At 49.1% G+C, this 27,961-nt stretch overlaps 1 protein-coding gene across 3 annotated transcripts in view; it reads right to left on the reverse strand.

The window, feature by feature from the left end:
• Positions 1–18,450: 18,450 nt before the first annotated feature.
• ADAM33 (ADAM metallopeptidase domain 33) overlaps positions 18,451–27,961 on the reverse strand; it is a 98,312-nt gene continuing 88,801 nt past the window's right edge. For all 3 annotated transcript variants that reach the window (XM_060278329.2, XM_060278330.2, XM_088660672.1), the window contains exons 21-24: positions 26,342–26,593; positions 23,858–24,021; positions 22,768–22,785; positions 18,451–19,768 (exon numbers count right to left, since the gene is read on the reverse strand). In XM_060278329.2, the coding sequence (XP_060134312.2) occupies positions 19,717–19,768; positions 22,768–22,785; positions 23,858–24,021; positions 26,342–26,593 (486 nt within the window). In that variant the 3' untranslated portion in view covers positions 18,451–19,716. The remainder of the gene's footprint in view (positions 19,769–22,767; positions 22,786–23,857; positions 24,022–26,341; positions 26,594–27,961) is intronic.

The raw sequence follows: 27,961 nt of genomic DNA on the forward strand, positions 1-27,961 counted from the left end.
AAGAAAAAAATGGGATGTCCCTTTTCTCTGGGGCAGTTGATGGGCATGGCATAGGCACCGTGGCTGGTAGCCGTTGATAGCCTCGTCTTGCACGAATTTGTCTAAGCCTTTTTAAAAGCCACCCAAGCTGGTGGTGGCTCATCGAAAGAACGGCAAACTGCCCTCGGTAATGAAGAGCACATTTTGAAAATGAATGAAGCAACAGCTTCCCAACTGATTGTTTGTGACTTCAGGCAACGGGGCCGACAGCATGTCTGAACCAATAAGTGGTTTTCCAGATGGCTGAGCAGTTCTTTGCGGCGGCCGTGATTTTGCGGTGCGACATCACTACCGTCAAGGCCCTCAGAAGTGATGGCGGGTGAGGTGAAGGTCGAGGAGGAAGGGAACTGAAAGGGCTTGCAAACTGTGCCGTTCATCAGCGCCTCTTCTGATTAAAGACCGCTGGGCGGCCTTTCCTTCCTCTTGTTTAACTTGATTTCTTTCTGCTTCGTTCCAAGGGAGGCAGAAGAAAAATACAACTCTTTCCGAGCGAGCGCCAGAGATGGCCGAGACTTCTCCTTTTTCCGCCCTCCCCCCACGGCCATCATTAAAATGAAAAAGTAGCTGAGCGCGTGTGCGTGCGAGAGGGAAAGAGAGTGCCAATAAAACAGCAGGCTAAATGACTCTGTAGAGACCAGGCTGAGCTTTACCTGTATATCTGTAATAGTAAAGTTCCCAGCTGAGAAATCATACAGGGAGGTAAAGACCCGTTTGCAGACCAATCCTTAGAGCTTGTGAGGCGAGGGGAGGAAATTGCTCCAGCACTACCTGAATCCCGAACAATAACTCAACTCTCATCTTCCAGCGTTGCCTTTCCTTTATTTTCTTCTGGGGGGAATCAAAAATAGAAGCTGCTATTGCAACGTTCAGACCCAGTGGAAAATGAGCCCATTTACCAAATTATTGTTCATTTTACATCCATTAAGCCCAACCTAGTGTAGAAAAGACCCACATGCACTCACCTTGGTGGGAGCCAAATTAAGGTCTGTTTTCATGCCAACAGCTGCAGCCACGTTCTTCCCACAGAGGGAGCCCACTCACCTCTGGGATGGGCTGCTTCAGGGCCGGCAGTGACACACAGGACCAGACTTTCTTCCAAAGAAACAAAAAACCATCAGCCCAGAAAGTTAGCATGCCATAAAAACATAGGAAGAGTGCTGGGTCAGAGCCCAGGACATGTCTAATCCAGCATTTGGGTCTCACATGGATAATAATAATAATAATAATAATAATAATAATAATAATAATAATAATAATTTATTATTTATACCCCGCCCATCTGGCTGGGTTTCCCCAGCCACTCTGGGTGGCTTCCAACCGAATATTAAAAACAGTACAGCATCAAACATAAAAAACGTCCCTAAACAGGGCCGCCTTCAGTTGTCTTCTAAAAGTAAAACAGTGGCTTATTGCCTTGACATCTACCGAGAAGGCCCTCTGCCTCGTTCCCTGTAACCTCACTTCTCACAATGAGGGAACCGCCAGAAGGCCCTCGGAGCTGGACCTCAGTGTCCAGGCTGAATGATAGGGGTGGAGACGCTCCTTCAGGTATACAGGACCGAGGCCGTTTAGGGCTTTAAAGGTCAGTACCAACAATTTGAATTGTGCTCGGAAACGTACTGGGAGCCAGTGTAGATCTCTCAGGACCGGTGTTATGTGGTCCTGGCGGCCTCTCCCAGTCACCAGTCTAGCTGCCACATTCTGGATTAATTGCAGTTTCCGGGTCACCTTCAAAGGTAGCCCCACGTAGAGCGCATTGCAGTAGTCCAAGTGGGAGATAACCAGAGAATGCACCACTCTGGTGAGACAGTCCGCAGGCAGGTGGGGTCTCAGCCTGCGTACCAGATGGAGCTGGTAGACAGCCGCCCTGGACACAGAATTAACCTGCGCCTCCATGGACAGCTGTGAGTCCAAAATGACTCCCAGGCTGCGCACCTGGTCCTTCAGGGGCACAGTTACCCAATAACAACAACAACAACAACAACAACAACAACAACAACAACAACAACAACAACAACAACAATTTATTCATACCCCGCCCATCTGGCTGGGTTTCCCCAGTCAATCTGGGTGGCTTCCAACAAAAGATTAAAAATGCATTAAAACATCAGTCATTAAAAACTTCCCTAAACAGGGCTGCCTTCAGATGTCTTCTAAAAGTCAGATAGTTGCTCATCTCCTTGACATCTGATGGGAGGGCGTTCCACAGGGCAGGTGCCACTACCGAGAAAGCCCTCTGCCTGGTTCCCTGTAACCTCCCTTCTCACAGGGAGGGAACCGCCAGAAGGAGCTGGACCTCAATGTCCGGGCTGAATGATGGAGGTGGAGACGCTCCCTCAGGTCTACTGGGCCGAGGCTGTTTATGGCTTTCAAGGTCAGTACCAACACTTTGAATTGTGCTCGGAAATGTACTGGGAGCCAATATAGGTCTTTCAAGACTGGGGTTACATGGTCTCGGCGGCTGCTCCCATTCACCAATCTAGCTGCCGCATTCTGGATTAGTTGTAGTTTCCGAGTCACCTTCAAAGGTAGCCCCATGTAGAGCGCATTGCAGTAGTCCAAGCAGGAGATAACTAGAGCATGCACCACTCTGGCTAGACAGTCTGCAGGCCATTTCCTTGAACAAAGAGTTAACTCCGCTGACAACTGGCTCTGCTCTTCGTGCCGACCTGCATGTGACTCCAGTCCTGACAGCATCCTGGCTAGGAACCATCGATCACTCTTTCCTCTTCCATGAATTTGTCTAATCCCCTTTTCAAAGTCATCAAATAAATAAATAAACAAACAAATAATTTTATTATTTATACCCCACCCACCTGGCTGGGTTTCCCCAGCTACTCTGGGCGAATTACAGCACATAAAAAAATGGTAAAATATTAGACACTAAAAATTCCCCGATACAGGGTTGCCTTCAAATTTTGGTTAGCCAAGGTGGTTAGCCAAATGTTGTCCGACTAACTGCCATCATCCCTAACCATTGGCCATGATAACAGGCTGATAGTCCGAGATCATATGGAGTGAACCACACTGCCTACCCCCATCCTATGTTGTATTTTGCTAATGTTTTTTAATGTTTACAGTAATATTTAATATATTCCATAAAGCTATGCCATTCTTTGTTGAATTTATTATCCTCTTGGTGCCCGATTTTCCCAGTCAGCCTTGCCTTTTCTGCAAAGTCCATCATCTTCATTCTCCCTTCTTGTTTCGATGGGGTTCTTTCTTCTTTCCATCCCTGGGCAAATAACATTCTTGCCACTGTCGCCACATCCATTAACAGTAGAATCATAGAGTTGGAAGAGACCACAAGGGCCATCCAGTCCAACCACCTGCCGAGCAGGAAACACCATCAAAGCATTCTCCACACATGCCTGTCAAGCCTCTGCTTAAAGACCTCCAAAGAAGGAGACTCCACCACACTCCTTGGCAGAAAATTCCACTGTCGAACAGCTCTTACTGTCAGGAAGTTCTTCCTAATGTTTAGGTGGAATCTTCTTTCTTGTAGCTTTAATCCATTGCTCTGTGTCCGCTTCTCTGGAGCAGCAGAAAACAACCTTTCTCCCTCCTCTACAGTGGTGCCTCGCTAGACGAATTTAATTCGTTCCACGGGTCTATTCTTATAACGAAAAATTCGTTTAGCGAATCCCATAGGAATGCATTGAATTTTTTTGGTTATTTTTTTTTTTGCCCATAGGAACTGAATTTCAATGCATTCCTATGGGAAACCGCGATTTGCTAGACGAATTTTTCGTAAAACGAATTCGTCTAGCGAGGCAACCTCCACTAGAAAAATCCTTTCTTTAAGCGAAAATTTCGTCTTACAGGGCGTTCGTTAAGCGAGGCACCACTGTATATGACATCCTTTTATATATTTGAACATGGCTATCATATCACCCCTTAACCTTCTCTTCTCCAGGCTAAACATACCCAGCTCCCTAAGCCGTTCCTCATAAGGCATCGTTTCCAGGCCTTTGACCATTTTGGTTGCCCTCCTCTGGACACGTTCCAGCTTGTCAGTATCCTTCTTGAACTGTGGTGCCCAGAACTGGACACAGTACTCCAGGTGAGGTCTGACCAGAGCAGAATACAGTGGTACTATTACTTCCCTTGATCTAGATGCTATACTCCTATTGATGCAGCCCAGAATTGCATTGGCTTTTTTAGCTGCTGCATCACACTGTTGACTCATGTCAAGTTTGTGGTCTACCAAGACTCCTAGATCCTTTTCACATGTACTGCTCTCAAGCCAGGTGTCTCCCATCCTGTATTTGTGCCTTTCATTTTTTTTTGCCCAAGTGTAGTACTTTACATTTCTCCTTGTTAAAATTCATCTTGTTTGCTTTGGCCCAGTTGTCTAATCTGTTAAGGTCATTTTGAAGTGTGATCCTGTCCTCTGGGGTATTAGCCACCCCTCCCAATTTGGTGTCGTCTGCAAACTTGCTCAGGATGCCCTCAAGCCCATCATCCAAGTCATCAATAAAGATGTTGAATAAGACTGGGCCCAAGACAGAACCCTGTGGCACCCCACTAGTCACTACTCTCCGGGATGAGGAGGAGCCACTGATGAGCACCCTTTGGGTTCGGTCAGTCAGCCAGTTACAAATCCACTGAATGGTAGCATTGTCTAACCCGCATTTTACCAGCTTCTTTACAAGAATATCATGGGGCACCTTGTCAAAGGCCTTGCTGAAATCAAGATAGGCTACATTCACAGCGTTCCCTTCATCTACCAGGCTTGTAATTCTGTCAAAAAATGAGATCAGATTACTCTGACGTGACTTATTTTTCAGAAACCCATGCTGACTTTTAGTGATCACAGCGTTTCTTTCTAGGTGCTCACAGACCGTTTGCAGACGTATATTTTCTCGTTCTGATTCCTTATTTTAGCCTCAGGGAGGTTACTTATGTTCTGATGGATTGTGTAGTTCTGAGTGTTCCTCTTCAGGTCTTAAAGCTTATCAACACTTCCCCTTGTCCCTCTGCTTTCCCCCATGGAAAACCGCCCTTGAGTACTCACTTGGGGCAATTTGGGTTTCCCCCAGATGGCCATTTGTTCTGATCTATCTCTAAAGAGAGGGTTTTCCCTTGGAAAGGAGAGGGGCAAGGGGGAAATCGCTTGGCGCTGTGCTTTCTAGACATGGCCACAGCTGAAGTGTGGACAAGCCCTTAGCTGTATATGCAACCCTGTTCTCAACAAGACCTGCCCCTAAGAGACTTACTCCACAAATTAAGAGACTTACTCCTTACTCCTCAAATTATATACTACTGTTTTTGTTCAGTAACATACAGTCGTACCTTCAAAGTCAAACAGAATCCATTCTGGAAGTCTGTTTGACTTCCAAAACATTCAAAAACCAAATCGCGGCTTCTGGTTGACTACAGGAAGCTCCTGCAGCCAATCACAAGCTGCAGAAGCCCCATTGGTTTCAAAAGAACGCTTGCAAACCGGAACAATCACTTCTGGGCTTGCAGTGTTTGGGAGCCAAAACGTCCGAGTTCCAGGGCATTCGACAATCAAGGTACAACTGTATTATCAGGACTTATTTTTCTCTCTGGACTCCATCCTGCATCATTTAAGTGACTTTGCTAACACCCACGCGCCCCCCCCCCCCCGGAGTTGTTTTAAAAAAGTTTAAGAAACTTTTATCTGTGCTCCAACTTGCTGCAAACTCTCTCACTTGGCCCTCCCAGCAGCGCTGAACACATTCAGTAGACAAGGGAGAGAGATTTCCAGGCCATTAAGGAAAGCATTCCTCATCATTAAGGACCATTAATATTCCTTTGTCAAGTCCCCGACCGCCCATTAGTCTGTCAGGCAAAACTAGGGAGATAGACCCATCCATGCTAATCAAGATCTCAAAGCTTTTTGCGAATATATTCCTGCACCCCCAAAGTCGCAAAGCCAGCTGTTGATGTATTTTGAGGTCTGCATCTGCAATCAGCTAGCCAAGCATGGCCACCTGCTCTTGGAAAAGTAGCTCTTGACTACAGGGGCGTACCCAGGAACCAAACTAGGGGGGGGCAAAGGGCGGGGCCAAGGCACGGGAGGGGAGGGGAGGGGCCACAAAGTGGTAGCTTCTCGTAACTTTTGCGCCTTCTTTCTCCCCCAAGATCCCGAGGCAGCCGGGGAAGGAGGGTTGGCCGTAGGGCCGGCCCTGTGTATTTGCATTAGGGTAAAGTAACTGCCTTTTGGTTCCAGAAGGTACAGCTACTATTGGTTCATTTAAGCTGCTGTATTTGGATCCCCTGTCTTATTGGTTTCCTCCAAAAGGCAGCACTTTACCCTAATGAAAAAAAACATACAATAGTAATACAGATATATAATCCTTTGACTCAATACACAGCAGGTTACGTGTTCCCATTTTGCATTTCAATGTTGTGAAATGCCCTGTGACCTTCGGAAGAAGGGCAGGATACGAATTTAACAAATAAATAGAGCGAAAAATAAATAAATACATTTATCTCCACCCTTCTCCACAACAGAATGCTGTCATTGGAGATTCTGATACAGGCCAACACTACTCTGCACGGCAGCTGAGATAAGATACTCAGAAGCTGCATCCTGGGAAAATAACCTTTCGTACCAACATACAGAGAATTAACTCATTCCTTAACACCAGACACACTTGTTATCCTTGAGAAGCCTAACCCCTACAACTTGAGCAACAGGGGAGGAAAGGTAGAAAAAGCCATTTCCTACACAAATGCACTCTAAAGGAAGCTATGTGCTATTTCCCAAAACAGGATTTGGGGCCTTGTTCAGCCTGAGGTCTGCATTACTGTCTGAGCAACCAACTCCCTTGGAAGGTGGCAGATTCTCCTTCCTCTGCAGAGGCGTAGCAAGGCGCCGCGACACCCGGGGCGGCCAATTTCCATGCCCCCGGGAGGTGCGGCGTCGCTACGTAAGGATGCATTCGTCGCTACGTAGAGGGGGATCGCAACCTCCCACGACTTCTAAACGGAGCCTAAACGGAGCGTCCAGGCTCAGGCGCCGATCGTGGGGCGGAGGTTCCACCCCCCCCCCTCCAGCAGGCACCCGTGCAGCGCCCAATCGCTCAGCCGGCGCGCCTGCAGCTTGTTTTGTTTTTTTGTTTTATTCCGAGGCTGCCGTGCAGAGGCGAGGGGCGGGGGCGCGGCCCCGAGTGACACCCCCTCCAGGGCGGTACCTGGGGTGGAACGCCCCTCCCCACCCCCCGCTTGCTCCGCCCCTGTTCCTCAGAGAGGTTGGATGACCATCTGTCATGGATGCTTTAGTTGTGGTTCCTGCATTGCAGGGGGTTGGACTAGATGACCCTTGGGGTCCCCTCCAACTTTGCGATTTTACAATCCTGAAGAAAAAGGAGGTAAAACTGTTTTACCCGGCAACCCTGCCATGCTCCAAACTTAATTGAGCCAAGGCGTTTCCATTTCCCACATCTCTCGCACACGCACGCACAGATACCTCATTCTGGCACCTCGCAGTGCTACGAGTTGAAAGGCATTTATATCTTTGCAATTCTCCCCTCCCGCCTCCTGACTCCCCCCAAGTTAAGGAGACAAGGAAGAAGCTCAAAGCGACGTGGGGAGCGACAGTGGCGCTCCAGAGCCATATGTTTGGAGGGACGTCGTATATTTATGTATACACGTATATTTTATGTGTCCCTGTTTCCCGTATATTACTTTGAAGGCAAGAATTAACTCAAGCTGCGCTTTCAATTCCACCCCCTCCACTTCTTCGGCTAATGGCAACCACTGGGGGTGCAGGAGCAGAGGTTTTGCTGCCACCAAAGCCTTTGAAAGAAGCACTGTGTGGGAATTTTGGGGTGTTTTTTATATATATTTTTAAAAAAGATAAAAAGTGATGAATGGATGAGACACAGTTTCCTGCAGCAAATCTTTTCTCCATTACCACTTCCAAGTTCTCTTGATTCTTTTATAAGTGACTCCCTTGGAGGCAAAAAATAACAAGTGGGGTCTGCAACCGAATTTTGCAGTATGCAGGGCCGAAGATTCAGGACAGATATTCCTGCATTGCAGGGGGTTGGACTAGATGGCTCTTGGGGTCCCTTCCAGCTCTACAATTCTATGATTCTATGAAGGTCTTCTTCACACATTGCATAGTTAAGCTATGGAACTTGCTGCCACAAGAGGTAGTGACAACCACCAACTTGGATGGCTTTAAAAGAGGAGACAGGTTCATGGGAGAGAGGGTCATCCATGGATATAAACCAGGATGGCTCGGCTCTGCCTCCACAGTTGGAAGCCGTAACACTTCTGAACACCAGTTGCTGGAAATGGCAGGAGAGGATAGGGCGCTTGTGTTCAAGTTGTACTTGCTGGTTTTCCCTTGGGGACATCTGGTTGTGTCCACTGTGAGAACAGGATTCTGGACCAGATGGGCCATTGGCCTGATCCAGCAGGCTGCTCTTCCCAGAATCATAGAATTTTAGAGTTGGGAGGGACCCAAGGGTCATCTAGTCCAACCCCCTGCAATGCAGGAGTCTTTATCCCAGGGGGATAATAGTCACTAATTGAACCAGATAGCCTTCAGGTAAATGGAGATGTGTTATTTACACATATTTACAACCTTAGCAAGGGACACGGGTGGTGCTGTGGTCTAAACCACAGAGCCTAGGGTTGGCGGTTTGAATCTCCGTGACGGAGTGAGCTCCTGTTGTTCGGTCCCAGCTCCTGCCCACCTAGCAGTTCGAAAGCATGTCAAAGTGCAAGTAGATAAATAGGTACCACTACAGGGGGAAGGTAAACGGCATTTCTGTGTGCTGCTCTGGTTCGCCAGAAGTGGCTTTGTCATGCTGGCCACATAACCTGGAAGCTGTACGCTGGCTCCCTTGGCCAGTAAAGCGAGATGAGCGTCGCAATGCCAGAGTTGTCCGCAACTGGACCTAACGGTCAGGGGTCCCTTTACCTTTTTTACAACCTTAGCCTGAGATGGAGGTGTTCACAGGATGAACAGTGATGAATGCCAGGTGGCCGCCATGTACCCAACCTGCTCTTAAGGGTCACTCTTAAGCTACTAGGGCTGCTTGCCGGCAGAGAGGGCTGGCCACATGGAAGAGAGGTTGGGTGGCCATCTCTCAGGGATTCTTTACTGTGATTCCTGCATTGCAGTGGGTTGGGCTAGATGACCCCTTGTGGTCCCTTCCAGCTCTACAGTTCTATGATTCTAGGATTTTTTGCTGCTCTGCAGTGCCACCCCAGTAGATGGCCTGAAGGTGTACTGCAATGTTCAGTTCCAGCAAAATTAGGAGACTGGAAGAGCAGATCGGTTTCCATGTGGCCTACTGCCTCTGGCCTGGCTCCTCAAGACTTTCTGGATGAAACGACCCAACTAGAGGGGTGTGAAGAGAGAGCGCTTTTTTCCTGTCTCCCAGGATGAACATAATGCCAATGTGAAAATCAGCCATGTTCCATCCCGCTGCAAGGGATATTAATATCCACAAGTGCTTTAAACCACAAACCACCAGCAAAAACAATACAAAACCAAACATGCATTGCATGGGGTCGGACTAGGGTGGAATCTACACACAAATAAAAAAAAACGCTGTGAAAATGCTTTTTTAAAAAAAACGTTTTGAAAAATATATTGAATTTGACATAAGCTCAGCATCGCCATCTAGTGTCGCATTTGTATAATGCACTTAAAACACTTTATTTACAGCTGTATAGCTGAATCCTAGATGACCCTTGGGGTCCCTTGAAACTCTACGATTTGGTAACCAGCTGGTTCCATCTTCCAGGTGACAGCCCTTCAGATATTTGAAGATGGCTCTCATATCTCCTCTCAGTCTCCTCTTTTGCAGGCTAAACATACCCAGCTCCTTCAACCGTTCCTCATAAGGCTTCATTTCCAGACCCTTGATCATATTTGTCTCCCTCCTCTGCACACCTTCCAGTTTATCAATGTCTTCCTTAAAAGAGAATGCCCAGAACTGAACACAATGCTTGACCTTGAATATGTCCATTTTGTGTCATTCTGGAAAAACAAAACCTTTTTGTGGGTGAAAACGGTTAGCATTGTTCTTATTTCGGGTCACCTATGGAGAGGGGCACACCATAATTTGCACATCAGCGTGATGCTGGTGGTCGAAAAAAAGAGGTTCAAAGACTCTCTCAAGGCAAATCTTTTTTAAAATGTAGTATGAATACAAACAACTGCGAAACACTGGCCTGCGAGCACGCCAGTTGGAGAACAGCCTTTACCAAAGGTGTCATGGGCTTTGAAGATGCTCGAACTCAGGACGAAAGGGAGAAATGTGCTAAGAGGAAGGTATGTTTGATCCCTCACTGTGATCAGCTCCCTCTCGCAAACCTCTGTCCCCACTGTGGAAGGAAGTGTGGATCCAGAATTGGCCTCCACAGTCACTTGTTGTTTAGTCATGTCCGACCCTTCAACATACAGTACAACAATGGCTTGTGATGCCTGGTTATAGAGAGGGAAGGAATTGGTAAATTAATTTTGGCCAGTACAATGTGGCTATAAAATGTAATTTGCCTGTTAGAGTGACGGAGCACAGATTTTTTTTTTAATACTTCTGCTGTGTTTTATGGCCTTTTTTATAAAAATGAACATCAGCCGCTTCAATATATCCCATGCTGTTGCAAAATGATGGGCTCCTGTATTTCCAACCCCTTTGTTTTCTGTAAGGGCAAAAAGCCCCACGGCTGGGGTTTTTCATCCATATGCCTCTCCTATAAGGGTGAACCTGAGAATCCAGGGTGTCCTTGTTCAATTTTATTAGGCTGTGCTGGATCTGATGTTTTTATGGGAAAAGGAAAACCCTTCTAACCACGAGTGGTTATTAAATGGTTATTTTGCATTCTTTCCAGTAACGAAACACACACACAAGCCTGTATCAATGTTTTGATTTAAAAAAGCCAGATTATTAAAATTCGGCCCGAATGAGCTATATCATCCAGTCCAACCCCCTGCCAAGCAGGAAACACCATCAAAGCATTCTTGACATATGGCTGTCAAGCCTCTGCTTAAAGACCTCCAAAGAAGGAGGTCGTGAATCAGTTGAAAAGTGAAACCAGCATATTTAATTTTGACCTGTTGTTGTTGTTTAGTCGTTTAGTCGTGTCCGACTCTTCGTGACCCCTTGGACCAGAGCACGTCAGGCACTCCTGTCTTCCACTGCTTCCCGCAGTTTGGTCAAACTCATGTTGGTAGCTTCGAGAACACTGTCCAACCATCTCATCCTCTGTCGTCCCCTTCTCCTTGTGCCCTCCATCTTTCCCAACATCAGGGTCTTTTCCAGGGAGTCTTCTCTTCTCATGAGGTGGCCAAAGTATTGGAGCCTCAGCTTCACGATCTGGCCTTCCAGTGAGCACTCGGGGCTGATTTCCTTCAGAATGGATAGGTTTGATCTTCTTGCAGTCCATGGGACTCTCAAGAGTCTCATCCAGCACCATAATTCAAAAGCATCCATTCTTCGGCGACCAGCCTTCTTTATGGTCCAGCTCTCACTTCCATACATCACAAATGGGAAAACCATAGCTTTAACTATACGGACCTTTGTAGGCAAGGTGATGTCTCTGCTTTTTAAGATGCTGTCTAGGTTTGTCATTGCCTTTCTCCCAAGAGGCAGGCGTCTTTTAATTTCGTGACTGCTGTCACCATCTGCAGTGATCATGGAACCCAAGAAAGTAAAATCTCTCGCTGCCTTACTGCCTCTCACAGTCACTTACGGACTCACTATTAAAACCGTGCCCATGGAAGACAATCTTACTCGGCTACGAGTGATCACCAAAGAAGAAAGAATAAGAATCCGCACAATCTTCTTTTCAGCACTTGGGGCCTGATCCAGCCCTGTCGATGGCTTCAGGGAAGAGGGCCGGGCATTTGCATCACAAGACACAAACGCAATTGCCTCTGTATATTTCTGCGACAGCCGCCTGCCAGCTGCTTGCCATTTTGTGCTGCTGCAGCTACAGCCGACCGCTGGGTGGAGGCCAGAAAGCGAACAATTGAAGGGTTTGTTTGGGGGGGGGGTTGGCAACAGCGCTGGTGGTAATTACTTAATTGCTTAAGCACTGATTAATAAGCAAAACTTGTCTTTGCAGCAACATGCAAATCGCCTCTAATGGGAAATCCAGGGAAAGACTCAGCAGGGGGTCTCCCCTTTCTTTTTTTAAAAAAAGGGAGGACTTGTTTAGTGTGGCAGCACGCACACTTTGGAACTATCTATTTAATCCATTCTTTTAACTTTTTGGAAATTTTAAATTATTGCTAAGTTTCCTTGTTTTTCCCAGGGTTTCTTTTTCGTTTAACCAATGGGTGTGTAAATGCCAAAAAATAAACAAATCCTCTGAAATAAATAAAAAGATAGACGGCTGGGTTAGGCACAGAGGGGCTTCTGAGGCACCACCAATTGCTGATGGTCAGAGATTCCTGTCGGGCACTTTGACGTCCCCAACCATTGGTGGATTGCTGGGTCTTCAAAGCAATGTTTCCTCCAATGTCACAATGACATCAGCTGGTTGGGAGTCCCACCCAGCTGTCAAACTGAGCCCGTGGCAGGTAGCGGAGGCAAGGATCTGGCCTGATGGCTTACACCAGGCACCCCCAAACTTTGGCCCACCAGATGTTTTGGACTACAATTCCCATCATCCCTGACCACTGGTCCTGTTAGCTAGGGATCATGGGAGTTGTAGGCCAAAACATCTGGAGGGCCGCAGTTTGGGGATGCCTGGCTTACACCAAGGGTGGAGGATGAGATGTTGCCGGACTACAGCTCCCATCATGCCTGTTCCTTGGGTTGTGCTGACCGGGGCTGCTGGGAGTTGGAGGCCACCACATTCCCCAGTCCTGCCTTATAGCAAAGCAGACCATTGGCCCAAATTGTCCAACATTGTCCTCTCGACAGGGCAGCAGGGTCTCAGATTCCTGAGTCCTTGTCACCTGAGAGCCTTTAGCAATACATTTTTATAAAGGTAAAGTACCCCTGACAGTTAAGTCCAGTTGCAGACGATTCTGGGGTTGCGGCACTCATCTCACTTTACAGGCTGAGGGAGCCGGCGTTTGTATGCAGTTTTTTAGAGTCATGTGGCCAGCATGACTAAGCCTCTTCTGGCGAAACCAAAGCAGCACGCGGAAATGCCGTTTACCTTCCCACCGGAGCGGTACCTGTTTATCTACTTGCACTTCATGCTTTCAAACTGCTAGGTTGGCAGGAGCAGGGACTAAGCAACGGGAGCTCACCCCGTTGCTCACGGGGATTCGAACTGCCAACCTTCTGATCGGCAAGCCCAAAAGGCTCAGTGGTTTAGACCACAGCGCCACCCGCGTCCCTTTAGCAATACATTTAGTGGGTGCTAAATTTTCTAAACTGGCATCTGTATTGACATTGTTTTCAAATTTAATTGTTTCAGGATATATATATATACATATATATAAATGTATATGTGTCCTTACGGTAGATGTTTTTCTTGTGAGGTAGTGGTGGCGACCAACCTAGGTTGCCTTAAAATAGGATTAGGCAAATTCATAGAGAGGGGTATCAATGGCTACTAGCCAGGATATCTATGCTCTGCCTCCACATTGCTTCTGAATGCCATTTCCTGGAAGCCACAAGAAGGGGGAGTGTTTCTCTTGTGCTGACGTCTTGCTTGAGGATTTTCAATAATAGGCACATAGTTGGCCCCTGTGGGAGCAGGATGCTGGACTCGGTGGGACATGATCCGTCAGACTCTTCTTATGGTCAATGCTTCACAGGAAGTGATGTTTTTAGGCAAAAGCATTCCTCTTTAGAATCATAGACTTGTAGAGTTGGAAGGGACCCAAGGGTCATCTAGTCCAACCCCGTACAATGCAGGAATCTCAACTGAAGCATCCATGACAGGTGGCCATCCAACCTCTGCTTAGAAACCTCGAAGGAAGGAGAGTCCACCACCACTCGTGGGAGTCTGTTCCACTACTGAACAGCTCTTACTGTCAGAAAGTTCTTCCTGATGTTTAGTCGGAATCTCCTTTCTTGTAACTTGAAGCCACGGGTTCGAGTCTTACCCTCCGGAGCAGGCGAAAACAGACCTTGGGCTTAATACCCTTTTAAAGTGTGTTGGGGGGGGGAATTATTGGGCTCTTCTTGTTTTTGTTTTTATTGTGTGTTTTTACATTGCAATTTTATGTTGTGAACCTCCCTGAGAGCTGTGGGTTTAGGGCGGAATACAAATTAAACAAATAATACAGCATCCAGGGGGCATTGCCATCATATTGTAGAAATAATATTGTGGAAATAATAGTTCAGTGGTTTTCAACCAGGGTGCTGTGGCACCCTGGGGTGCCTTGAATGCTGGTCAGGGGTGCCGCAGGCAGCCCTGGCCTCTGTCCCTCCTTCCTTTCCTCCTTCCTCTGATGCCCTCTTGCATCTCTGCCTCCCCAAGGCCTGCACAGCTGTTTGTTGCAGCAGCCCTGGCTACAGGCTCCCCAGGTGAATGGCACCCCTGGGGCTGGTCAGGGGCTGCTTCCCAGGCCCCTGTGAGGCAGCGTGAAGAGGCACCTCTCTCTGGGGTAGGTGGGGCAGCTCGGAGACCAGGGGCAGCAGCAATGGATGCCCAGAGGACTCCCAAGGAGAGAGGAGAGGAGGGAACACCCCACAAGGGTGGGTATTCAAAAAAGGGGTGGGTAAGGGGGGTGGGTAAAAAAGGGGTGGGTAAGGGGGGTACGTAACTGGGCTCCTGAGCCCCATAGGGGTGCAGCAGAAAGAATGTAGTTGGGCAAGGGAGCTGTGCGTTGTGCTGCCCCCTAGTGGTAGACAGATCAGCACCTACATTTCATGCATTGGCATAAGGGCCCTTTGCCCCCTGTATAGGCATAGCTGTCAAGTTTTCCCTTTTCTCGCGAGGAAGCCTATTCAGCATAAGGGAATTTCCCTTTAAAACAGGGAGAACTTGGCAGCTATGAGTATAGGTTGACTCTGGTTGGGATCCGGTCTTCTCCTCCTCTGTCCGCTTTGGTGCAGACAGGGAAGGGGACGGCCCATGGGGAGTCTTTCAGCTGCAGCTCCAACCACGGCCTTTTCGTCTCCCTGCAGGCTTTGAAGAAAATTGACGACGAAGACGGAGACGGTCTCCCAAACTCACCAGAGATGTTCGATTTGTTTCATGACAAAGACCGTCTAAATAGGATTTGGAGATGAGACGGGCGGAAATCTGCACACAAAGGGAACAGAGTCCCCGAGGAAGGCTGGCAAATGCTTTGAGACCCAGCCACAGGTTTAAGCGCTCGGCTGGGACGACAATGGTACTCTGCTGCCATCTGGTGCCAGATGCACATTAAGATAAGCAAGTGGACGCTGAACTGGCCAGAGAACTGGTCGGCCAGGATAGAATCGTAGAATTGTAGATCAGGGGTCGGCAAACTTTTTTGGGAGGGGGCCGGTTCACCGCCGTCATCCCCAGACCTTGTGGTGGGCTGGACCACACACACACGCACCCAGTGGAGGGGGCTTTTATCTCTCCCCCTGCCCCTCCCCTCCCCCTGCCTACCTTGGTGCTGCTGGCGCAAGGGTTGGCTGGCTGCCCAAAATAGGGCTCTTCCCAGCCCCCTTCCTCCTCTACACAGGGTGGGGAGAAGCAAGGAGGGGGGAGGGGGGAGACGCTGCGGTGTGTAAGAGGGAGGGAGGAAACGGCGCCCCCCAAAAAATAGTGGTGCAGGAAAAAAATAACGAAAGAATCAACACAATCCACGAAGCATCCACGGACCGGATCCTGAGGGCCCTTGGGCCGGATTTGGCCCACGGACCGTAGTTTGCCAACCCCTGTTGTCGATGATGACCTCCAAACCATCCTAAATATCTTCACAGAAGATTACGGGAAGCTTGGCGTATTGCCTAATATCCAAAAAACCAAGCACCAGAAAATGCATTTTGCTTTAAATTAATCTTTCTAATATATAGCAGCAGGATTTAATGTATTGGAACTTGTCGTTATGACTTATGGCACTTAACATTTGATGGTGGTGTAATAACCGTGATTTTAAAACTCCTAAAAAAAAAAAAAGGCACACACACCAATCTAGATTTAAATAAGAAAAAGCCCTTTATTTCCTTGTTACCCTTCAGAAGGGAAATGGGGGTTCTAAAATCCTCATGTCGAAGGCACAAACATTTTGCAGAAAGGTGCATAGCAGAAGCACTGTGGCTTCAGACCTCCATGAGCTCCGTACACACAGAGAAGGACCACTTGCCATCTTTGACCCCCACATCAAAGGCAAGATCCCGCTTGCTCATCTGGTGGCTAGAGACCACCAGCAGTGATGCAACAGAAGGCTGGTGGTCTGTTGGGGGTGAATGGGGCCCTGCCCCACCAAGCTCAGTCTGCCCTCGGCCAGCCCCCACCTACCTTCCTGCCTTCGTGCTAACCAACACTTGCTCTGCCTGACACCTCAAATCCAGGGGTAGACTCTCACCCAACCCTCTCCAACCACAGTGCTCGTGAGCAGTCAAATCTTTTAAGACTCAGAACTGTCCCAATGTCTTCATTCTTCATCAACTGAACGCTAAAAGGAGTTGGGTGGCATTTGAGTTCAGCTTATCTTATCCTCCGAGAGCTGTTGGTTTCCTTGCTTTCCTGCCCTCCCGCTCCCAATGTGCAATCTTGGCAGGGCCTCCTGCGGCCCCCTCAATGCATACCTGCCAAGTTCCTCTCTGAAAAATAAGGGACTGGACCGAAATTAGCATGCCGGAAGTAGCGCGGCGGCCATTTTGGAACTGGGCGGAGCATGCTCAGAAGTGACTTTTGATGCTGCTGTGCCCAGTTCCAAAATGGCTGCCGCACCAGAAGTCGCGCTGCAGCCATTTTGGAACTGGGCAGAGCAGCATCAAAAGTCGCTTCTGAGCATGCTCCGCCCAGTTCCAAAATGGCCGCTGTGTCAGAATAAACCGGGGGGAAACTAAAAAATCCGTTTTTTCGGCTGGGGACAACTGGAAAAACGGGGGTTTCCCAGGGAAAACGGGAGACTTGGCAGCTATGCCTCAATGCCCACCGAGAAGAAGCTCTTTTGGCAAAGGCACCATAACAGGAACACGAGGAAAACCCGCACCCTGGGAGGAGCATTGATGCCAACAATGCACACCTGCAAAGCCATCATTAAAGAAGGAGGAAACCTTTGGAGATTTCCAGCAATACGCAAGGCAGGGGGAGGGACGAGGGAAGGATTGTAAGGTCGGGGAGAGGACCTTACACATCACCCCCGCAACCATTTGCAACCCCCTGCCTGACCCCGCTCTCTGTCTTCTGGACTCGACTTACCACCCCAAGCCAGTTCACTGCACAATCTGAGATGTTTGCCTTGGGTTTCCCTAAAAATATTGCAGAAGATGCTGGGGTGCAGACTGCAGAGTTTCACCAGAACACATCCAGACCTTGATTATTGATGTCCTAAGAAAATACACACATTGCAGGTGGAATCGGCCTGGAATTGCAATCTCCTCCTACAGCGTCCTGAGATCCAGAAACTTTCATTTTTTTTAATTAAAAAAAAAACCCGAAGCTCTTAGAGGGTTAAGTTTTCTGAGTTCCGCCCTCGTGCACCGAAAGCAGAAATGCAGGCCTTGGCTTAGCAAAGAAGAGGGCAATGTCAAGCTTCGAACAGCTGCAAACTCCAAGGGGGAATAACCTCTTAGCAAGGCAGCGGCGTCATTCCCAATATGAAAAGAAAAACCACCCGCCCATTATGGTTTCACAGGAAAAATAATGTCAGTCCCTGAAAAAGGCGTTGCAGCTCTCACCAAGAACTCGTTGATGGTTCTGAACACAGAGGTGGGTTTCACATTTGTCCAAAAGTCACATTCTCAGGCCCTGACCCTAGGATGTTGGACACTGACATTGTTGGTTAGAAGGAGAAAGGCACTTGTTGCGGTCTCAGTGAGTCGTCTTTCCTGTTTTTGTTACGAGAGGAGTCCTAGGGCTGGAGACAGGCTCAGTGAAGCCCCGAGGGATCAGTGCGTCCCTTCCAGCGACGGAGGAGATCCCAGAGAGACAAAGGATGCTTCATGGAGGAAGGTGACCTGGGACAGCGCCGTCTTAAGCGCCCCTGTCGCCATGGTGCGCCGTTTCCCAACGCGGTGGGTGGGTGGGCGCGGCGCTGCTGCGCGGCGGGCGGGCGGGCAGACACAGCGCGATCTCTCCGGCGCCCTCCCGCCCCGTTTCCCAGCGCGGTGGGCAGGTGGGCGCCGCGCGCAGCTGCGCAGCGGACCGGCGGACCAGCCGGCCAGCGGGCGGGCGCAGCTCGCGGCACCCTCCTGGCGGGCCGGCGCCACCGGGGGTCTATGATGAGCTGGCCCTGACCTGGGATCAACTACTTGAGCACCCAAAAAAAAAAAAAACCATCACCCATCTTGCGCTTCTCTCGTTAACTGAAAGGCACCTAAACAGAGGTTGTCTCCAGCTCAGGAAAGCAATGTGAGGAACGACCAGGGGTGGGGGAAATGAAACTCTCCTTGCTCTGGGGAGCACGCTGAGCCCCCCAACACTTCCTGAGAAGGCAAGAGGGCAGAGGGTAATCTCCCTCCAAACAGGGGGTCACCCTTGACTGTCTGGGCAGGCTTTGGAGGTGCAGGACAACCAGATGGAAGACCGCCTGCCCTTCTCTCGAGCTCGGAGCTTGGGTGTAAGCCAAGGGGCATCCTTAAATGCCACTACCCCAGGTGACGCTTGCCAGCCCTTTCGCAGCTATTTCAGGATGGGCAAGCATGCGGCAAACATATGGTCTGCTCTGGGTCTTAGCATTTGCACTTAGTGAGTTATGGGATTGCATGTGTTGTCTCTTCCGCAACGGGAGACACACAACTCACCACTGCCATAAGTGTCACAGGTCTCACCACTGCCTGGAACATTGAGAATTGCTCCATACCGGGTCAGATTATAAATCTGTCTGGCTCAGTATTACCAGTTCTGACTGGCAGCAGCAATTCTCCAGGGGCTCAGGTAGAGGAGAGTCACATTTTGCCCTGAGCTGTGGTTGGCACCATGCACCAGCTGAAACTCAAACCCAGCTCGGGAAGCTGGATTATTATTATTATTATTATTATTATTATTATTATTATTATTATTATGCGAGAGCATTTCACCAGCCTTTCCCAACCTGGTGCCCCCACCTAGATGTTTCGGACTACAACTCCCATCAGCCCCAGCTGCTTTGCCCCAAGGGCACCGTACATTTTTAGAGAACAGTCCCACCAAAGCTTCGTAACACCAGCTATAAGGGAGACGATGTCCAGCACTCAGATCCCAGCAGTGAGAGAGAGAGAGAGATCATCCCATGAGGTTGTGCAAAACACAGAGGTAGGTAACAGCAGTCCACGGCTTATGGGCAATTGACACGGATCAGAACTAGGCTCAGTGCAAAAACCTGCTTCCAGAGGTAGGCAGCCGTTAAGTCCTCGATGGGCAGTGGTCTGTGAGCCACGTCAACATGAAACTTCTCCCCCAATCACTTCCGAAGGACTTATTTTGTCCCAAATCCCCAAAGCCAGCCATCACACAAAAGTACCATTTTTCCTGGGCCCGGCCTCCACCCCCTCCCTTCTTCGTCATTGATGAAAACAGTTCCTATGTTCTCTCTTTTAAAAAAGAAACAGTCTTTGGTAGCAAAAATTCCCCACATTGGCTGGAGTAGTGCAAATGAGGAAGGAGGAGCCTGCCGAGTGTTAGCCGGGACTCTCCTTTCCACAGTTGTCATTTCTTGAAAGGGAAGGACGCTGTCTGGACTTTCAGGCCTGGAACCGGTCTAAAGAAGCAGAAGAAGATGGTCAACACAAGTCAGGAGGATACCAGAAGATGAACTGCAGAGTCCCAAGTAAGCCATGTTAGCTGATAGGCTACAGGGGGAGGGAAAGCAGCCCAGCATCCCATTCTGGAGTCTGCTGATTTGTTGGACTACAACTTGCTAGGGATGCTGAAATGCAACCCCACGCTGGCACAGCGCTGGTCTACATCTGCAGCAGTGGATGTGCTGGACCGTTTCTTGCCTCAGTAACAGACTGGATGAGCAGGGCCGTCTTAAGCCCACCCAGCGCCCTGGCGCTAGGTCCCTCCAGCGCCCCCCTCCAGAGCCTCTCCAAGGCTCTCCAAGGAGTGCAAAGCGGACCGCGGCAGCAGCGGGAGGCCACCTCCGAGGACTCCGCGCTGCGCCTCCTTCTCGTTTCCCCAGCGCTGGGTTCCGCTCCGTCAAGCTTTGACACCAGCGCGCGCACTGCGGGACCAGCAAGAGCTGCTTGGGTGCTGTGCGCGCGCTGGTGGCGAAGCTCGACGGAGCGGAATGCAGCACTGGGGAAACGAGAAGGAGGCGCAGCACGGAGTCCTCGGAGAAGGAGCGCAGTCCTGGCCAGATCGCCGGAACCCTGCGCTCACTTGGTGCCCTTCCAGCGCCCTCCAGTGCCATGGTTCTCCGCGCCACTAGCCTCTATGGCTAGGACGGGCCTGTGGATGAGAGCCAATAAACTGAAGCTCAATCCAGATAAGATTGGGGGAGTAATAGTGGGCGGTTCCCTAGACCGGAGGGATGGGAGTTTTTGTGCTCTTGATGGGGTTACACTCCCTCTGAAGGAGTGGGCACATAGCTTGGGGGTATTCAGTGGACTTGGGGGGAGGGTTCTAACAACAACAACAACAACAACAACAACAACAACAACAAATAAAGGCTTTAGTGAGGTAGCAAACGGCAGGTCTTAAAATCTGCAGCTCGAACGACGCAACCCTGTAATCGCAGCACGATTGCAACAAAGACCGAATGAGCAAGAACAGATTTGACATTATTTTGCCAACTTAAATGTGTGTTGTTGTTGTTGTTGTTGTTGTTGTTGTTGTTGTTGTTGTTGTTTTGTTATTTATTATCCTGCCCATCTGGCGGGGTTTCCCCAGCCACTCTGGGCAGCTCCCAGCAGAATACTAAAAACACGATAAAACATCAAACATTAAAAACCTCCCTGAACAGGGCTGCCTTCAGATGTCTTCCAAAAGTCAGATAATTGTTTATTTCCTTGACATCTGATGGGAGGGCGTTCCACAGGGCGGGCGCCACCACCGAGAAGGCCCTCTGCCTGGTTCCCTGTAACCTCACTTCTCGCAGGGAGGGAACCGCCAGAAGGCCCTCGGCGCTGGACCTCAGTGTCCAGGCAGAACGATGGGGGTGGAGATGCTCCTTCAGGTCTACTGGGCTGAGGCCATTTAGAGTTTTGAAGGTCAGCACCAACACTTTGAATTGCACTTGGCTAGCCCCCTAAAGTGGCTAGCCCCCTGTTCCCAGTAAATTAGAGTATTACGGTCTGGTGCCTCCTTCCCAAAGCCCGGGAAGCTTCTGCCTGGGTTAAGGAGGGGGGTGCGATGCTCCAATGGGGTTCCAAGAGCCCTCCCACCACCTTCCCAAAGCCCTCCCAGCTTTGGGAAGGATGCAGGAGGGCTCTAACATCCTGTCAGAGGCCCGACACCTCCTTCCCAAAGCCCAAGAAGTTCCTGCTTGGCTTAGGATGCTCACGCGTGTGACATCGACCCCCTCCTCGCCATCCTCGCAAGCTGGTGCCTCTGGCCCTTAACTGTTCCCCTATGAAAAATACATCACTGGGGGTACTTCTGGGTCCATTGCTGTCGCTCGAGGCTCAGGTGCCCTCGGTGGCCCGGAGTGCCTTCCATCAGCTTCGGCTGGTGTTCCAGCTGCACAGAGGTAGCCTAACTACTGTCATCTATGCTCTGGTAACCTCTAAGTTAGATTACTGCAATGGGGCTGCCTCTGAAGGTGGCTCAGAAACTTTAGCCCATGCAGAATTCAGCATCCAGGTTACTCACCGGGGTTTGAGTATACCACACCTGACGTAAGTGGCTGCCCGTTAGTTTCTGGGCCCCAAGTGCTGGTTTTGGCCGATAAATCCTTAAATGGCTCAGGACCACAATCCCTCAAGGACCGCCTCTCCCCACATGAACCATCGCGGACCCTGCAATCCCCATCTGAGGCCCTTTTTCATGTGCCTCCTCTTGTGGCAACACAAGAACAAAAGGCTTTTCTGCAGTGTCTCGCTGAATGCGGGAGGCTTGCCTGGCGTCTTTAATACATGTGTTTAAGACGTCAGGTGAGAACATTCTTCTTATCCCAGGCCTTTGGCTAACTGAATAGGCCGCTAGAGCATGGGTAGGCAAACTAAGGCCCGGGGGCCGGATCCAGCCCAATCGCCGTCTAAATCCAGCCCACAGACAGTCCAGGAATCAGCCTGTTTATACATGAGTAGAATGTGTCCTTTTATTTAAAATGCACCTCTGGGTTATTTGTGGGGCATAGGAATTCGTGTATGTATATATATATATATATATATCCCGGCCCCCCACAAGGTCTGAGGGACAGTGGACCGGCCCCCTGCTGAAAAAGTTTGCTGACCCCTGAGCTAGAGCTTTTTAAATTGTCGGGGAGGTATTGTTTCCTATGTTATTATGTTATGTCTTTTTGTATTTTTATCCTGTAAACTGCCCTAGGATCCTCAAAGGAAGGGTGGTGTTGAAAATTAATGAATAAATGAATAAAATAAATTATCAGGGTTGTAGTCTGACAGCGCTGAAGGCCTCACCCCCTTTTCCCTGGGTCCCCACCCACCGCAGGGCAAGCGGCCCCTGGAAGGCTTCACACGAGGGAATTCGACCCTCGTACAGAAAAGAGTTCCATAATGTACAACAGAAGCAAACAGCAGGAGGGCAGGAAATGGGGTTTCCCTCCAACAGCAGCAGGGGCAAGGTCCTACTCACCTCTGAGGTGGCACTGGCCTGCGTGGAGGGAGAAAACAAAGAATCTTTGTTAATGGTTTGGAAACAGATTCTGTTGCTGCTATACCCATATCAGGGTTAGGCATTCTCCCAACTTTCCTGGTCTCGAGTTGGAAAATTGCCAGACTTCACAATTCAAGAAAACTCTCTCAGTTGCAGGACTTTGCAAGCAACTGAACCAAGGACTTGGAAGCAAAGGACCCTCTCTGGGCTCAGAGAGAGGAGATGACTTGTAACCCCTGCAAATAGGGTGTGCATGGATAGTGGTCTATGTTGGTATTGGCCTAGTAAAGACAACTCTGCTAAACAGCTGTTTTCTGTGCAGAGTTTAACCCCAACAGAGTCTCCAACAGACCACATCCACACAAACTGCCAAGGCGAAAAGCCCCTAAGATGCTTTCTTTCAGAATTCCTAAAAATGATATGAGAACTCTTAAGCCCAGACATGGTTCCAGGGGAAACAGTTGGCCAGAACCCCAAGTTGCTTTGCTTGGTACCTTACCTTCCAAGTCCCGGACTGCAGAATCTGGGACCGGCAGCCGTGTGACACCGGAAGTTACGTCGACGTAACTTCGGGTGTCGCTTTGCCAGCTTCGAAAGTCACTTGTACGCATGTCAGGAAGTGCGTCGACGCAACTTCCGGTGTCGCTCCGCCCATTTATGGGCACCAAAAATGGCCGCCGCTGACACCGGAAGTCGCTTCTATGCACTTCCGGACATGCGTAGATGCGACTTTTGAAGCCGGCGGTGGCCATTTTTGGTGCCCATAGAAGGGCAAATCGGAAAGAAAAAAAAAGCCGCCGGCAGGAGAAAATAATGGAGAAAAACGGGAGACGAAGTGATACGGGGGACCACCGGGAAAAGGTAAGTAAAAACGGGGGTTTCCCGGGGAAAACGGGGTACTTGGCAGCTATGCTTGGTACTGTAGTTTCCACCCATCTATATTCTTCCAACAGCAGCCCCCTCCTTGCTCCCCCCTTCAATCCTTGCTGTCTGGCTCCCTTGGTAACTCAGAGGTGCTAATGATCAAGTGATAGCTAAATGTGTTAAGCAAATCAATAGATAAACTTACTTCAGCGGTCTGGAGAGGGGGCTCGTGGCATTGAGAACTGCCGGCTTGGCATTCGATGGAGGCACCATGACCAGCAAGGCCTGACCCTGAGCTGGCGGCAGTTCTTTAGCCAGGAGGGGGTTCCCCGGGAGCGGCCGGCGTGGCGGCCTCTGCTTTGGATCAACCTAGCAGGGAAGGAAACATGGTCAGAGAGTGCCAAATGAAGAGGTCTTTGAAGCATGTGCACCTTGAAATGCAGCGAGGTCCGACCCTGCCCCACCCCGATGCATCTCAAGTCGCATTTGTACATTGCTGCTAAACACTGGAGAGTGGGCAGGGACGTCTTCACCCAAAACACAACCCCCCCACCCCAAATTCCAGTTCAATGAATCTGTGCATGCGCTGCCCTCTGTGGCTGTCTGAAATGTGCACAGCCTAGCTTCGCTGTGGCTTACGCTTTCAAATCAAATGGAAGTTGCTTTAAGAACCTAAGAGGAGCCTGCAGGATCAGGCCAATGCTCCACCTAGTCCACAATCCTGTTCTCACAGTGGCCAACCAGAGGCCTCTGGGAAACCAGGAAGCAGGGTTCGACCACAAGAACAACTCTCCCTTCCTGTGGTTCCCAGCGATCAGGATTCAAAAGTGTTGCTGCTTCTGGAAGTCCAGGAATAGCCAGCCTGGCTAATAGCCACCAATAGCCCTCTCCTCCTCCTCCTCCATGAATATATCTAACCCTCTTTTAAAGCCATCCAAGTTGGTGACCATCACTGCCTCCTGTGTGAAGAACTGCTGGAATAGCTCAGTCAGTAGAGCATGAGACTCTCAACCTCAGGTTCATGGGTTCGAATCCCACGTTGGACAAATAGATTCCTGCATTTCAAGGGATTGGACTAGATGAGCCTCGTGGTCCCTTCCTACTCCTCCCTTCTATTACTACGACACTGTGCCTTTTATCATGTACAGTGGTACCTCTATTTACGAATAACTCTACTTACGAATGTTTCTACTTACGAATGGAGCTCCGTCCACCATCTTGGATGCAGTTTAGATAGGATTTTTTCTACTTACGAATTTTTAGATAGGGTTGCTTCGACTTACGAATTTTTTCTCCCAATGCATTCCTATGGGATTCAACTTACAATTTTTTTCGACTTACGAATGTGCGTTCGGAACGCATTAAATTCGTAAGTAGAGGTATCACTGTAGAGAATATCTACCCGCCTTCTCCGGGCGGTGCAAATTTTATAAACTTCCATCGGGTCGTGAAAAGTAATCCAAGCAGTGAACCAAACATCCCATCAGCTGACTTTGAGGTCCAATCCCTGCCCACCAGGTCCTATAAAAGCACTGAACTGAGAGGTTGCTCCTCAGTCGGAGCAGGAAACCACCCCAGCTCCTGGGGAGAAGAAACCACCTTTCCTTTAGGTCACAGTTTCCCAAAATTGGGTCGCTAGCTGTTACAACACCCTTCATCACTAGGGTGGGATGTAACATCACTGTAGCGGTCAAGTACGACACTTCCTGTTTGCCCAGAGTGGACACACAGGGGGATGTTCCTCCAGCCAAGAGGATTTCCTGTCACACCTGTCTGGAGCATCCTCCCCCTGCATGTGACCAGGTAGATGCAAGTGACCCTGGGAGACCCCATAAAAGGGCCGGCCACGCAGCCATCTCCCCCTCTCTCTTGATCCCTTCTCTCGATGCTGCTCTCTTGATGCTTTTGCTGTCTGCTGGCTCTAAGCCAGCAGCACATGGGCTCATCCCCATATGGGATGAACTCAAACTCTCTTCTGTAGCTACAAGCTAAAGCAGGCACCCCCAAACTGCGGCCCTCCAGATGTTTTGGCCTACAACTCCCATGATCCCTAGCTAACAGAACCAGTGGGCGGGGAAGATGGGAATTGTAGTCCAAAACATCTGGAGGGCCAAAGTTTGGGGATGCCTGAGCTAAAGCCTGCCTTCAGGGAACCTACTGTGAACTGAATGTAAGTAAACTTCGTATTACTTTTAAAGAAGACTGTTGTGTCTTTATTCTTTTTAGGAGGGATTAAAGGGGAAATTTACCAGGAATACCCCAATTTGGACAAGCCAGATTGGATTGCTTAAGCCAGGCATCCCCAAACTTCGGCCCTCCAGATGTTCTGGACTACAATTCCCATCTTCCCCAACCACTGGTCCTGTTAGCTAGGGATCATGGGAGCTGTAGGCCAAAACATCTGGAGGGCCACAGTTTGGGGATGCCTGGCTTAAGTAAAGAGATTCAAACAAATTTACCAACTAGCTTCCTGCTATGTACAGGGGAATGTACTCTACTACTGATTCACAAGTGCGAGTGAGGAAGGATAAAATTTAATCAATATATTCTCTCCTAGTATCCACAACATTCCCACACCTAGCTAGCAAGACCAGTGGTCAGAGACGATGGCAACTATAGTCCAAAAACAGCTGGATCTTAAAAGGGTGGGTCCCAGAATGGACCCCTCTGAGGCATGTTCTGAACTCACCAAGGCGGTTCTGGCGGGGCTGATGGGAAGAGGCTTCTTTGGCGGAGGGAGTTTGTTCTGTGCGCCGAATTTTGCACCAGCGGCCGCGGCGGGCGATTTGTTGAAAGGCAGCGGAGGCGGCCTGGAAGGTTTGAGGTCTTTCTGGAGAGGGGTAACCGGGGCAGGGGCAGGGCGGAGAGGGCGGACCACGTTGACCGGGTGGGAAGCGCCTTGGAGAGGGTTTGGTTTGGGTGGGAAAACACCCCTTGTTGCCTGTAGAGAGAAGAGAGAGAGAGAGAGAGAGAGAGAGAGAGAGAGAGAGAGAGAGAGAGAGAGAGAGAGAGAAGGCAAAGGTGAATTCCCCCCTCATTTAAGGCGGAGGCCATACCTGCCAAGTTGCTGTCAGAGAAATAAGGGACCGGGCCGGAAATAGCAGGCCGGAAGTAGCGCTGCCGCCATTTTGGAACTGGGCGGAGCATGCTCAGAAGTGACTTTTGATGCTGCTTTGCCCAGTTCCAAAATGGCCGCCGCGCCAGAAGTCGCACTGCAGCCATTTTGGAACTGGGCAGAGCAGCATCAAAAGTCGCTTCTGAGCATGCTCCACCCAGTTCCAAAATGGCCACCGTGCCAGAATAAACTGGGGGGAAACAAAAAAAATCCGTTTTTTCAGCTAGGAACAGCTGGGAAAACGGGGATTTCCCAGGGAAAACAGGAGAGTTGGCAGCTATGGCAGAGGCAGTTTCCGCAATTCCACAAAGCGAAGGTGCAAATGAGTGGACACGACCCTGTCCCCCCATTCCCCTTAGGGTTGAGCACAGTGGAGGAAGACAGCCTGAGTTGAGAGTCTGATAACCAACCAATTTGTTGCACAGTTTCGAGGTTGCTTGCATCAAGATTTCAGGAGCATACAAACGCTTGTTAATAGTCCCCAGAAGCTTTTCTTTTGGGAATTATAGGTATAGAACTACCTAAACTGTATAGAAATCTATTTACGTACGCAACTACAGCGGCAAGAATGTTACTCGCCCCAAAACTGAAAGAAGCAGAAGTCCCAGTAAAGGAAGAATGGATACAAAAACTTATGGAATATGCAGAAATGGCAAAACTTACCAGAAGAATAAGAAATCAAGGCAACAAACTTTTAATAAAATAATGGAAATGGTTTATTGAATATATACAGATAAATTGTAAACAGACAAGAACATTGGCAGGATTATTGTAATTACCTGCAGTCTCATAAGAGTATATCTTTAAAGTGGATGAATCAATGAGCAAATCAAGTTGATTTGGATATGCAGAAGATATTAAAAATAATTTTAAGGAACCGTGAAAAGAGGGGGAAGGAAGTGAAGTTTTGAAATGTTAAGATGATTGTAAATTTGATTAAATGTATTAATCTGAAAAGTATAATATATATTGTATTTTTCACTCCATAGGACGCACCTGACCATAGGACCATAGTTTTTATAGGAGAAAAACAAGGGATAAAAATATTTTGCTTTCTTGAATTGTCCTAGGCATAGCAGCCAACTCTTAGAGGCCTAGGTGCCTTTGCCCCACCCCCCACCCCCAGTTAAATATTTGAGGAAGCTTCTTTTGCAAAGGGGGAAAAGCTCCTTTTTTTAAGGATCAGATCAAAGT

The sequence above is a fragment of the Zootoca vivipara genome, chromosome Z1, assembly GCF_965207765.1.
Source record: "Zootoca vivipara chromosome Z1, rZooViv2.hap1.1, whole genome shotgun sequence".
Lineage (NCBI taxonomy): Eukaryota > Metazoa > Chordata > Lepidosauria > Squamata > Lacertidae > Zootoca > Zootoca vivipara.